At 45.8% G+C, this 13,051-nt stretch overlaps 2 protein-coding genes and 2 non-coding genes across 4 annotated transcripts; 3 read left to right on the forward strand and 1 right to left on the reverse strand.

Annotated features, from left to right (window-relative positions):
- Positions 1-4,247: 4,247 nt before the first annotated feature.
- LOC149281842 (piercer of microtubule wall 1 protein-like) lies at positions 4,248-5,133 on the reverse strand. The gene is made up of 3 exons (XM_089498986.1): positions 5,012-5,133; positions 4,521-4,599; positions 4,248-4,430 (listed from the first exon to the last, which is right to left on the reverse strand). Exons 1-3 carry the CDS (start codon positions 5,131-5,133, stop codon positions 4,248-4,250), a joined length of 384 nt encoding a protein of 127 aa, XP_089355112.1.
- An 839-nt stretch (positions 5,134-5,972) lies between these two features.
- Positions 5,973-8,125, forward strand: LOC149281843 (small ribosomal subunit protein uS2m-like). Its single transcript, XM_089498988.1, has 4 exons — positions 5,973-6,138; positions 6,680-6,787; positions 7,310-7,439; positions 7,582-8,125. The coding sequence occupies exons 1-4, from the start codon at positions 5,973-5,975 to the stop codon at positions 8,123-8,125; spliced, it is 948 nt and encodes a 315-aa protein (XP_089355114.1).
- Positions 8,126-10,053: 1,928 nt separating this feature from the next.
- LOC149281844 (small nucleolar RNA SNORA17) lies at positions 10,054-10,188 on the forward strand. The gene has a single exon (XR_016278017.1). It is a non-coding gene; the product is annotated as a small nucleolar RNA SNORA17 (small nucleolar RNA).
- Positions 10,189-10,455: 267 nt separating this feature from the next.
- On the forward strand, positions 10,456-10,589 carry LOC149281845 (small nucleolar RNA SNORA17). Its single transcript, XR_016278016.1, has one exon. It is a non-coding gene; the product is annotated as a small nucleolar RNA SNORA17 (small nucleolar RNA).
- The last annotated feature ends 2,462 nt before the right edge of the window (positions 10,590-13,051 follow it).

Genomic DNA, 13,051 nt, shown 5'->3' on the forward strand with positions numbered 1-13,051 from the left:
GACCCTGGGGGGGGGGGGAATTAAAAACACTTTTGTTACTTTCAGACCCTCGTTCACGCTCTCTGTGTCTCCATAGCTTCTCCGCCGGCCGCTTCCGTGTCCTCGTCCCCTTTTCTGCATCTCGCTTCTTCTCTTGCCTCTTCTTCTGTCTTCTTTCTTCTGTCCTTGTCCGCTTTTTCTCTGTGTCCGCTCCCTTAGCCAGGTACTTCTGCAAAGGGGCGGAGCCTCTGCACACACCCTCTCTCCTGATTGGAAGAATAAGGTGGAGAGGCTATCCCTGTGTTGCGCAGTGGCTCCGCCCTTTTTGTTACTGGAGCTGTTACCGGGGTGAAGACAGAAGAACAAGAAGAAATGGAGCTTTGGACATTAAGAGAGAGCGAGTGAATGAGATTATGGGTGAGGGCGAGTGACGAGCCCCTAGGCTGAGTTGCCTGAGCGGGGAATTGTTGAATAAAATAAACTAAAAATTAAATGTAAAAACTTAACGTTCGATGCGAATTGCCTCTGGGTTTCCGTGACGATCGTATAAATACACTTTACTGACTCCGTGTCTCTGTCTTTCAGCTTTAGTACAACAATCCAAACCGGGATGGCGGTGCAGACTTACATAGCGCTGTCCTGCACGCAGATCTGTAGCCAGTTTGGGCTGCGAGCTCGCAAAGCGGCCAAAAAGGTACCTAGTGAGGGAGAATGCGAAATCACCCGTAACCGCGCAGGAGTCGGCGTGTACCCGTCGCATTTTCCATAAGCCGCTGACCTCAACTGCTATCGGTCCGTGCCAGTAGCCAATCAGGATGTAGCAGGGCCCTGCATCGCTGGGGGGGGGGGGGTTGGCTTCGATTGTTAGGTAAAAAGGATCAGACTAAGGGGGAAAAATTTGTATTTCTGTTCCATACCTGCCAAGTGTCTGTTTTTCCATGGAGTTGTCTGGATTTTGAGGTGCTGTCCCACTGTGGCAGGCAGGTCAGATCACTCCTAGCGATCTATTATAAGGAAGTGGTGGGATATAATATCATATCCCGCATTCTGATTCAACAAGCTGCCAGATGCCCCCAGTCACCCCACCAACAAAGATGTCCGGCTTTGAGCGCCTGATATTTGGGCAAATACCACGAGAGAATGTATAGATTTCTCGGATAGCGGTATTTTTAAGAATCTTGGCGTTTTTTCCCTTTAGGACGGGACGTCACGGAGGAAGAGCGCTGTAGGGCAGCGTAAGAGAGATTGAACGCAGGTTGTGTACTAGCTGTCGAGGTGAGGCGTTACACGGTTAATTCAGAGTTTTTAAGGAGGAAATGTCACATCTTCGGGTGATTTAACATTATGGTTTTCAGCTCTATCAGGTATTTGGGGGTTTCATGCAAATTTTCCTTCATTGCCCATGATCCCTCGGCAACGACCGGATCAGAATATCACCCACAGCCCAAACAGGAAGTTGTAAGCCGCTTCCTGTTCACTCCCCGCATTGCTTTAGCGGACGGCGCAGGAGCCTGTAGCGCTAGAGATTGTTCTCCCTGTAACGCTATTATCACAGATACCTCAGGGCGAAACGTTAGTTTTACGCCGGCAAAAGAGCTGCCTTTGTAAGAACAAACATTCAGTTGGAGGAACCATGGAATTATTGATTCTGCGGCGCTACCCATGTGACAGTTCCTCTTTATTAGTGTTCCAATATGTTTATAACCGAAAAGCATTAACCCCTTAAAATGATCTTTTCCTGGGGGGGGGTATTTTGAATAAAGGGAGAGTTGTGTTTTTAACTAATCGGCCACATATTGTGAAGGGCCAATATCTCCCCATTTTCTCCCACCACTTACCTTTCTTAATTCCTGTGTTCCATCGTGGTGCGCATGGCTTCAGTGCTGAGCGCAGGGATATGACATCATCAGTGGCCTTGGTGTGCTCATTGTGTCACCCATGCCACAGCTCCGCCATCGCCAGTCAAGACTTTTCCCGATAGAGCCACACATCCGAGTGTGTTAAACCAGGAGCTGCCCTCGTCCCGTCTCTGTTGGATTTTCACGGACCTCAGCCGGGTCTTTGTGCAAAGAGAGTCACCCTTGAGATAATTATGATGTAATATCCCAACCAACATAATAAGGGGGGGGGGGTTTGCATAGTTTTTAAAGGGCGTCTCACTACAAATAAAGGCATTAACAGCCCGGAACCAGAAATAAGACTCTCCCCGCCATCTTCTCTTCCAGAGCAAAGGTAACCAGGTCTGGACACACCGCCGGCGGTTACACTTCCAGGAGTGGAGGGGACAGACTTTCGAGTTTGAGTTTTGGTTTAACCTGTTAATTGCCCGTGACAGGAGCCGGTGCAGAAAGACGACGCCGGCTGTTTAATGGGTCCAGGGAGGAGACCCTGGCGGTCACAATAACGCAGTTACGCTTTCGTTTACGCCGTAATATTACTGACCGCCGGCACCATAGAGAGTTACGCTTCCGTTTACGCCGTAATTATAGCGCCGACGGTCCGTAACATTACGGTATAAAAGGAAGCGTAACTCTATAGCGCCGACGGTCAGTAATGAGAGTAGAGTTACTCTTCCCTTTACGCCGTAATATTACTGACCGTCGGCGCTGTAGAGCGTTACGCTTCCTTTTGGTTTATGTTGCAGAATTTTCTTTTCTTTTCTTAATATGTGGCCCTTGTGAACACAAACAAGGAGCGGAAGTTACACCGGTTTTGTTCAGGTTTGTTAACAATGGGCACAGGACCCACTTTCCTGGGACGGAGAGTCAGTGTTTTAGGGGGGCTCGCTGACAAAGACCACTGCGGCCTCCCACCTAGGGGTTAACATGTAACGTTTTACTATTTCACTGTTAAAAACGTGAATTTAAGTCATTTAATAAAGTTCACTGCATTCAGTTATTTAGTCCTGACTGTGTTTCTTACCTAATCGTCAGTATGTAAAGTCTTGGGTATTATGTTATTTAGGACATATGTTAAAAAAAAACTTAAAAAAAAGTAGTAAGGTTTTTAAAAAATATATCAAAATATTTAGCTAAATTAGTCAAAGTATACTACATAGAATATTCTTATATAATATCCACTGATCCTTAAATATACATTTAATTCAGACTGTTCTTAGAGGGAAGTTATACCTGTGCTGGGGGGTTATATTACTGTATATAGCACAGGGGGGTTATATTACTGTATATAGCACAGGGGGGTTATTACTGTATACAGCGCTGGGAGGTTATATTACTGTATACAGCGCTGGGGGGTTATATTACTGTATACAGCGCGGGGGGTTATATTACTGTATACAGCGCTGGGGGTTATATTACTGTATACAGCGCTGGGGGTTATATTACTGTATACAGCGCTGGGGGGTATATTACTGTATACAGCGCTGGGGGTTATATTACTGTATACAGCGCTGGGGGTTATATTACTGTATACAGTGCTGGGGGTTATATTACTGTATACAGCGCTGGGGGTATATTACTGTATACAGCGTAGGGGGTTATATTACTGTATACAGCGCTGAGGGTTATATTACTGTATACAGTGCTGGGGGTTATTACTGTATACAGCGCTGGGGGTTATATTACTGTATACAGCGCTTGGGGGGGTTATATTACTGTATACAGCGCTGGGGGTTATATTACTGTATACAGCCCTGGGGGGGTTTATATTACTGTATACAGCGCTGGTGGGTATTACCGTATACAGCGCTGGGGGTTATATTACTCTATACAGTACTGGGGGGGGTTATTATCACAAACAGGTCCGTGGCTCGTATGCAGTTAAAGGAATCCCCACCTAGAGCAGCGGTGGAAATAATATAAACCATCTTCCTCAAATCCCGATCTGCCCCGTCCTGCCCGCCTCTCACATGAATACCCCTCTTGTCTCCTAATACTGATTAATATGTATTTATTCCACCCCACGCTCCAAATTCTCCGGTGGTTCTGTAACGGCGTCCCACGCAGCCAATGGAATTAACTTATTATTATCTTCTACTTTCTGTCCCTCATTTTCCCGAAATGAGAAGGAAGCGAAACACGAACATTTTAGAAAACGTGTTTGATAATCAGGAAGAACGTCGACTCACAATCTCCCCATAAAGCCTTAAAGTAACGTTTACATTATGCTGTTTCTGGGGTTAAGTCTTTGAGCGTTCCGGGATATATTGTGTCAAATAACCGGCGCTGCACATTTTTGGACCTCCTGCTCGGGCAGTATTTATTAAACGCTGAGTCAGCTCGTTTGGGAGTCGGGGCAGGATCTACTACTCATTCAGAAGGTCCGCTGACGTTGTAGCTGCGGTGGAAGTTCATCGTGTCGTGAGCGGTGATATGGTTGTCGGGCCCCGTCACGAAGCTCTTCTCCAGACTCGTGTTCAGTCCGTGGTTCCTGTACATTCCGCACTTTGACGCTACTTGCGAGAATTTATCCGACAAACCGTTAAAAGTGGTCTGAAAATAAAAAAAAGAAAACACGTTATTTTTTTCATTGGAATAACATGAAATCATTTTCATTAGAATGAGAAGCCAATTGTTCATTACCGGCATTTCGTGGACCGTCGGCGGCCTCCTTCCATACGTCTGATTGGTTGTTCGGTAGAGCGGATTGTCGACTTTGGGCCTAGAACCAATTAGAGAGACTTTGTTGCGTCACTAATGACAAGGACCCCTGTGTCCCACCATTTAGAATAATACTAAGGTCCGATTTGGACGCCCCCCCCCCCCTCGGCTCAAAAGAAGAACTCGGCACCCGCTTAGATTTGGTACAGTCCGGCTAAGCATCGACATATAACACCATGTAATATTTTCATTATTTTATATAGCGCCATCATATTCCGTAGCGCTGTACAATGCCTGCTTTTTAAAGCCACAGAACCACCCGTTAAAGCCTGGGTGAGCAGATTATCCCGTAAGCAGGAGACATGTATTGAGGATTATACGGGGCTGTCCAGTCATCCCACCTGAGGGCTGCCCCGTGCTGAACATGCCTTCACTGTCACAATACTTAATACACTTAATGACGGGGGACGTACCTGTACCCGCGCCTCCAGGTCTCCGGGTGAATAAACTTGGCCGGGAGGTCTTTGCTCACTCTGTAGAAATCGCTTGTTTTCGGAAAGGCGTTTTCAGTGTCGGGACTCAGATCTTTAGACATTTTGTCTCTGGAAGGAGAGGGGATCCTGCGTGTCCCTGAGAGTCAGCCTCCGGTCGCCGGGAGACCAGCAAGTCTGTTGTTAACAACCAGTCGCTGGGATACTGTTACTAGGAAACCACTGGGTGGCAACAAAGTAGCAGAGTGTGCTTCACCTAAACTGGATCTTAAAGGGACGGTTATGTGATAAGACCATCGATAGACACTGTGGGGTCTTTCTTACCTACAACTGAACCTTCAGGCAGTCGGTGTTAACAGAGTAAAAGCTTTTTAAGGGTTTAGTTCTCTTTAAAAGGCATTTTATAATACTGATGCTGTGAAAGAGAGTCTGAAGGAGTTTGGACCTCACAGATACCCCTCCAATTATTGATATGGCATAGCCCTTGTTACTTAAAACTATATATATATATATATATATATATATATATATATATATATATATATATATAAAATCTGACTGACTATCAAAATTATTTTAATATATAATAATATATTATTATAATATAATATTATTTTAAATATGAGCAAATAATAATGTTAATACATTTTATTTAATGAGTCTTTCCTAGTATTAAATATTTACCAGCATGTGTCTGACCTCTTTCTGTATTCCTTCCTCACCTATTAAAATCTTTATTAATTATTTTATAATAATAATAATAAAATTAGTGGCTGAAAGATTCTATTACAGACTATACTAGTTTGTTTTGTATGATAAAGCCCAGTGCTGATATTTATTCGGTTATTGGAATGGATCACTCTCTGTGAGTATGGTAAATATGTGTAAGATAATGTAAATACTGTACATGCTATGTCTGATATGTAGGGGATTTAACGCGTATATGCAGTACTCACAGTCGCCCAGCAGATGGCACTGGTACATGCAGCCAGGCTCACTGTGTAAAAGGACCGGAAGTGAACAGGAGGCCGGAAGTGCTGCGGATCCTGACCTTCTCCAGACAGCAGCAAGCATGGCCGCCTCTGCAGTGCATTCGCTGCTGCGGACAGGTGGGTGTCACCGGGAAGCTGATCTCCGCAATGCTTTATGATGTAAAGGGGTCGCACAGGGGGCACTCCGTGCATTTATTAGGGTCTTACCACACTAACCACAAGGAATTAACCCTTTGAGTAATAGGGGGAGAGCAGTATAACCCACCCATCCTTCTGCCAATGAAAGGATAGAATGCATTTAATATGTGAATGGGCTACCCAGCCTGGGGCTATTATGTTTATTTAGTGATGTCACTAAACTACAAGGAGGTGACATTAACACTTTAAGTGTCAAAGAGCAATACCCTCATCCCCACAGCCTTCTGGCAACTAAAGGGTGGAATGCGTTAGTCATTGGCAACATCTATTAAAGGGACTTAGAAGTCAGTAGCTATTTCGGTAGCCGTCGTGGAATCAGAGATTATACAAGTCGAATATGGATGGGGGTTTGTGACGCTGGTCGCCATAGCTACCATAACATTAAAAAAAGGACAGCTTGCGTCAATTCAGTTACAGTTAATTTGATAACTTTTCTAAAAATTGAACATTTTGCTTGCAGCGTTACCAAGGCTGGGGAGTATCGGCCTCCAGTCCTCTGGGACTAAGCATTGTAGCCGCCGGTACGTGACAGCCGCAGCTGTGTCAAGCCAACCGTCTGCCGCTAATGGTAAGATTATTGTATTATCCTGACCCGTGCATGAGGCGCGGTGTGCCGTCTGGCGCTTAGTAAAGGGTTAACAGCGTAGAGATCATCTTTCCAACATGTCCACGGTGTGCAGGTAATCTGCTGAAACATTTCTATGATAGGATCAAATCACAAAGCGAAACGCGTGGGTCGTCGGGGCAGAAAAGAAAGCATAAAAAGGATAGGTAGGAATCGGGGTGATGGAAGGAGTGAAAATGGGCAGGATTGAGAAGAGGCATAAAGGCGTAGACTGTTGCGGTCCAAGACGTAGAAAAGTGCAGCAGCGAGTGGACGATATCGAGACATTCACTCAAGAAAGAGCTCAAGATGTAATTCAGATGAGGAGAGGCAAGAAGGCCCTGGGCTGAGAATCCTCAAGTCCGTGACTGAGGGCAAAAAACCCTTCAGGAAGAGGGCAGAGGAGGGCATTAGTGGAATATTCCAGAATAGTAAAGGGAGTGGCGGAGCGTGGCACGCGTTTTGACAACCTCTCCTGGCTTTCAGATATCAGTGAGAAACTTCTTTCCGAACCCCTGAAGCACCCGGATTTCTTCAATATAAAGGAGCTGTTTTCCCTTAAGGAGTTATTTGACGCCCGTGTGCACTTAGGACATAAGAAAGGATGCCGCCACAGGTATGTAACCCGTGTAGGGACCACGTCAAGTGCTGCGGGCGTTCAGGTTATATGGGTGGGATCTCTTGAAGTCTATATTTCGTTGTAAGTATTGTTTTATTCAGTGGAATAATAAAGTTTTGCGAAATGTCTTTGACGCCAGGTTGATGGAACCCTACATGTTTGGGTGTCGTTTGGAGCAGGATATCATAGACCTGGACCAGACAATGAGTCATCTCCAGCTGGCCCTTAACGTCACCGCGCACGTTGCCTACCGCAAGGGGATCATCCTGTTCGTGACCCGCAGCCGCCAGTTCATCCACCTGGTGGAGTGCACGGCCAAGGAGTGCGGGGAATACGCGCACGTTCGATACTGGCAGGGCGGTCTGCTCACCAATGCCCCCGTCCAGTATGGGGCAGGGGTGAGAGTGCCAGACCTGATCGTCTTCCTCAGCACCCTTAACAACGTGTTCGAGCAGCACGTGGCTATCAGAGATGCGGCGAAAATGAACATCCCCACCGTCGGGATCGTGGATACCAATTGTAACCCCGGTCTGATTACTTACCCCATCCCCGGGAACGACGACTCGCCCTCCTCCGTGGAACTGTACTGCCGGCTCTTCAAAATGACCATCAACAGGGCCAAGGACAAAAGAAAACAAATGGAGGTTTTGTACGGACTCCAAAACAAAATCACTGACGCGTAGCGTCCCCTCTTTGTAATGTTTTTGCCCCCCTAATAAATACACTTTTCTTGTCTGGGTGTTTTGAATGCATTTAACAACCACAGTCTCTGCTCTGCCCTCTTAACCCCTTAAGGACATTGGTTGTCCTTAAACCCATTAAAAACAATGCGTTGTGAGCCCGTACATGTACAGGCTTTGTCATGAAGGGGTTAACACGGTTGTAGCCCTTTAAGAGATCGGGAATGTTTTGGATATCGATCCCCGCTTTTAAGTGATAAGAGAATACGGAAGGAATACAGCGACTTCTATACCGTGTATATTTACAGTAAGGGAATTCCAGTCAACCTGATTTCTGTTTTGGGGCCAAAAAATGCTATAGATTTCTATAAAAAAAAAAAAAAAAATCTGCAGAAACCCGTTAAATATTTCTTAATGCTGTAATATTTAACTTTTAGCCTTCTGTACAAATCAGAGCTTTACAGGAAAGTGTACCAATTTTTGAATCCGAGCAGGAAGCGTAGAGTATAGTGAAAGCTTTTAACTGCCTAGTGTGTGAGCGTGCAGGATCTTCATCCCTTCAAATACCACCATGTTGGGTGTGGTACATTACCGTTCAAAAGTTTGGGGTCACTCAGCTGTTTTCATGGAAAACAAGAACATTTCTATATGTAACATAATTACAAAAAGGGTTTCTAACCATCAATTAGTCCCCACCCCCAGCTTTTTTTGCCCTGCGGGATATGTGGCAGACTGAGCCTAAAATGTGATCTACGTGCTGTTAGCTCTTGCGCTGGCTCAGTGAGGGATGAATTTATGATTTTGTTCCCACCGAGGACCACAGAGAGAGGACGTTCTGTTGCCGTTTTGGACCTGCAGCTTCTCCGGAAGGTAAGTGATTTATTTTGCAGGTTAAATTATTGCGTGTGAATGTAATTATGAGTCACTTTTGCATGGATTTATTGTTCAGCTGTGTGTTTGTAGCCAATTAAAATAAGTTTTTCAAAAACATTGATATGTTGTCACAGTGACATCAAAGCAACGTTTTTGTTTCTTAAACACAACACGGAACAGACCTCCTGCCCTCTGTGATTCAACGAAGATCAAGTTCTTTAAACGCATGCGTTATTAATAAATTATGCTCCGTTCCATCATTATCGCCTTAAACCCGTAATACTCCCTGACGCGTTTCAGGATCTCCCCATAGATCCCCCGGCTCTCTAGTCGGCGCTGGAGGATCTGCCAAAGCTTGAGCGATCTTTGGGTCCACCTGTGCAGTTGGGATCTGGAAAGCTATTCATCTACTCCTTTATGGAGCAGAGTTGGGAAGTTCTGCTGCAATGGGTATCTTAGAGCGATGGAGATGCTTATAAAAATGCATCATGCAGGGCAGCAGTGATCGTAATGCAGTAAGAGAAGGACTCACCATAACAGAGATTCCATGAAACCCCGAAGCTGAATGTTGGAAGCCTCAGCCTTCAACTCCCCAGCCAGGGAGAGCGGTTCCCATCATCTAATAAATCACCAATAGCTCTCATGGCTTCCCCCATCCATGGGTTCTTATGCTTAGTTGTAATGGTGTTGAGCGCCATCTGGCGGTGCGCTGTATTATCGCAGCTGCGTGATGTTTGACCTCACAGGCTCTCCGTAGGCAGCTGTTTAAAAGGCCCCGCCTGGAACACGTGGCTCTCTTCTTTCTCTGCAGGCTGATCGGAGCGGTCGGGGCGGCAGCAGCTCCAGCTGTAGGGGCCCAGAGGGGCTATTCATGTAAGTATTAGGGGTGTCCAAGGGGTCTACATGTCTTTTATTAATCACTATTTCTGTTGGGCCGATAATGAGATAATTTACTGGGGGTTTTTTTTTTTGTTTTTTTTTACCCTTTAAGTGTAAGGGGTGTCAGTTGCCAGACAGCCCCCATATTGTACTGTGTTGGGGGTACTGCTGGTGCTGATGTTGCCCCTAGAGGCGTTACAAGCTGGTCTGCGGTGTCCTGCTTGTGTCATTAGGTGGCAAAGAGAATTCTGGCTGTGTCTACGCTCTGTGCCCCGTACCCCGTGGGCATTAAGAATGGTTATTGGCCAGACAGGCGACGAAAACCCCTCTTTATGTGTAATGGGGATGATGCTCAGTAACTGCTGATAGAAAGCGTTAGAGCTGATTTCCCAAAACTACCAAAATTATAATCTCTTTACTCTGGAATGTACATTTGGGTTGGGACGATGAGTTTAGCGACGCTTTTGTTTTTCATAAATATGATTTTTTATTTTTGTTCTTAGGATTCCGCAGGAGGAGTGCGGAACGCGTCGGCGGCTCTGCTTCTGGTATGAGACGTTCCTCCTCGCGTTGTTGTTGCGTTTGCCCCTAGAGGCGTTACAGATGCGACTGATGATGTCGCGTTTGTGTCATTAGGTGGCATAGAGTATCATGACTGCGTCTACGCTCTGTGCTCCAGCCAATGAGCACCTGGAATGATTACCAGTCGTACAATGTGTCGTATGCTCAACTATGGAAGGCTGAGAGTGGTTAGAAACCTTTTTAATACATAAAGCGTTTTTATAAAGGGGCAGGAGAAGAAATGTTCAAACAAGAGGCCAGAATCTAAAACTAGAGGGTCATAGAGTTAGATGGAATGGAAGGAAGTTTTACTTTGGTGAGGGTGGTAGGTAAGAGGAACAGCCTCCCAGCAGAAGTGGTAGAGGGAGAAATGTAAACATGCGTATGGGGAAAAATTACCATTCTAATTGTAGATTTTTGTAGTAGCTCCGTGTGTGGACTAAATCCGACTCTCTATATTCTGTAGGTTGGGACCTGAGGCGTAAAGAAACTTGGTGAGTATTCTGCAAAAGAAGCTTCTGGATTTTGTCTGGACGTGCTGAGGCATAAAAGGACTTTGTACAAAGAGCGTGCGTTACGGCTGCTCTTCTAAACTCGTTTAGGCAATCTGCTCCTAACGGCGTGAATAAAATGCCATTTATGTATTAAGTGTGGGGGGCGGCCATTAGACCTTCCTGGCAGGACACAGCGATGTATAATTTCTTCTGGTCTGAGGGGTAGAAATGGTTTTACGGGTAAATGTTCTGCGACGGGCGTATAGAAAGCACAGAAGGGGTCTAATGATAGTTAAAGTGCCTTTTTATATTGTTCCCTGTATTCTTGGCCCCTGGGGGCCGCACGGCATCGCGGTGAAGCCGTTCTGTGTTTGTCCGGCAGCCCGAATTTTGTCAGCTTCCTGCGAAGATTAATCGCCTGACAAAGTCCGTCTGTTCCTAAACGTTGGGAAATTTCCTCATTAAACGGCGTTATCGGGGGGCCAAAGGTGTGATTAGCCGAGCGCTCGCTGCCGGCTGGAGAATGAAGCCGTTAATTGGCAAAAGACGCCGGCTAATGGAAGCTCTGCGCTCGGAGAATTCCTAACAGACCTCCGGCGGCGGGTCTTTCACCGCGTGCCGCGCCAACGCATAGCCGCAGATCTGCCATGGGGGGGGGGGGGGGGTAGGAGGCAGACGCCAGGACTGAGCGGACCTGTTTATGGGGGGGAAAGAGCAAGTAAAGTGTAGAACGGAGGTCATTTAACGGCAGCTTCTGCCAAGATGTCCGGAAGATAAATATTTCTCTAATTAGGTATTAGGTTATAGATTAGATCCCAAACCGGTCCTGTTAAAATAGGATTTGTTAGAACTACAACCCCCACAATCCTTTTATCGGCTGGTGCGCACGAGGTTAGTTGCTGCTTTTTTAAAGGGACGCTCATAGAAACGTTAACGCGTGTGATTGCTGAGGTCTCTTTAAATCTACGTGGTGTCCCCCTTTTTCCTGCTCACTCGAGTACTTAATTCTTCTGAGACATCAAACTGTCCCTTTAAGGTTCTGCACCCCGATTCCCCTGGGTTTAGGGCCACAACAGTCGGTCAGCGTAGGTACGCTCTGTTAAATCAATTGATTTGGAGGTGAGGACATTTTTGGGGTGAATTAGGCCGAAGTAATGCACGCTCCTGTCCCATACGATGTCTTTGTTTTGCTGTTTGCACGGTGAGTCGTTTGTATGCAAAAGAATATAATAAAAATACATTGTGTAACATTTAATAAAACTCTGGATCTGAAGTATTTTTGTGTGGATTCTCTTCCTGTCTAACGGCTTCATTCTTTCTAAATTGTGCCTAAAACCACGGCGCAAATCGATTACTGAGTAGCGGGATCATGAAGGTGATCTGGGTTCCGGGTAACGCTGCGCTAAACTTACCCACCTTGTCCTCCATTGTAGTGTATTTACAGCCTTGGCTTCTTGTGGCCCCTAACAGGGCACCTATGTTACCGGGGCCCTGTACAGTAACCTTTATTAACCCCCTCTGGGTCGGGGTGGTGTGAATTCGGGTGTCTATATTTTACATAACAGGCCTGATTGCACCACTGGTTCTAAATAAGGAACATTGCATGTATTAAAAAGGGAAGAAACACCATCTTGCCAACGTATTCCAAGCATTAATTAACGTAATTACATTGAAAACGACACCCAAGTTCCCCCATTCCACAAACCTATTGAGGGCCAAAAAAAACCACCGACCCCAAGTTGGACCCTCTGGATCTGCGTTCCCTTATCTACTTTTACGCGCAGGCATTTTATATCTAGAAAATATATTTTTTATTTTTTTTATATTGGTTAAATTGGCCAGAACGACCGCAGCTGGCGGCGTCTTCCACGATGTAAGTGCCCTACCAGTAAAGAAACCACTTCAAGATGAAAGCCCCTTTGTTCCAGGCGTAAGGGATGCCCGCATGTCTGGAAGGTACGATTTATGAAGTGATCTCCGAAGAAGAACTTTGCGTGGAGCTTGAACTTCCTTGTAAAGGTTTATCATCTCCCTGCAAAGAAATCGATCGAACCGAATAGACGTTCGTGATACTCCTGGTCTCTACCTCGGACAAACTGTTGTTCTCACCTTTTGCCACAAG

This window comes from Sceloporus occidentalis, unplaced genomic scaffold (assembly GCF_023333645.1).
Source record: "Sceloporus occidentalis isolate IW3139 unplaced genomic scaffold, rSceOcc1.0.p SCAF_127, whole genome shotgun sequence".
NCBI lineage: Eukaryota > Metazoa > Chordata > Lepidosauria > Squamata > Phrynosomatidae > Sceloporus > Sceloporus occidentalis.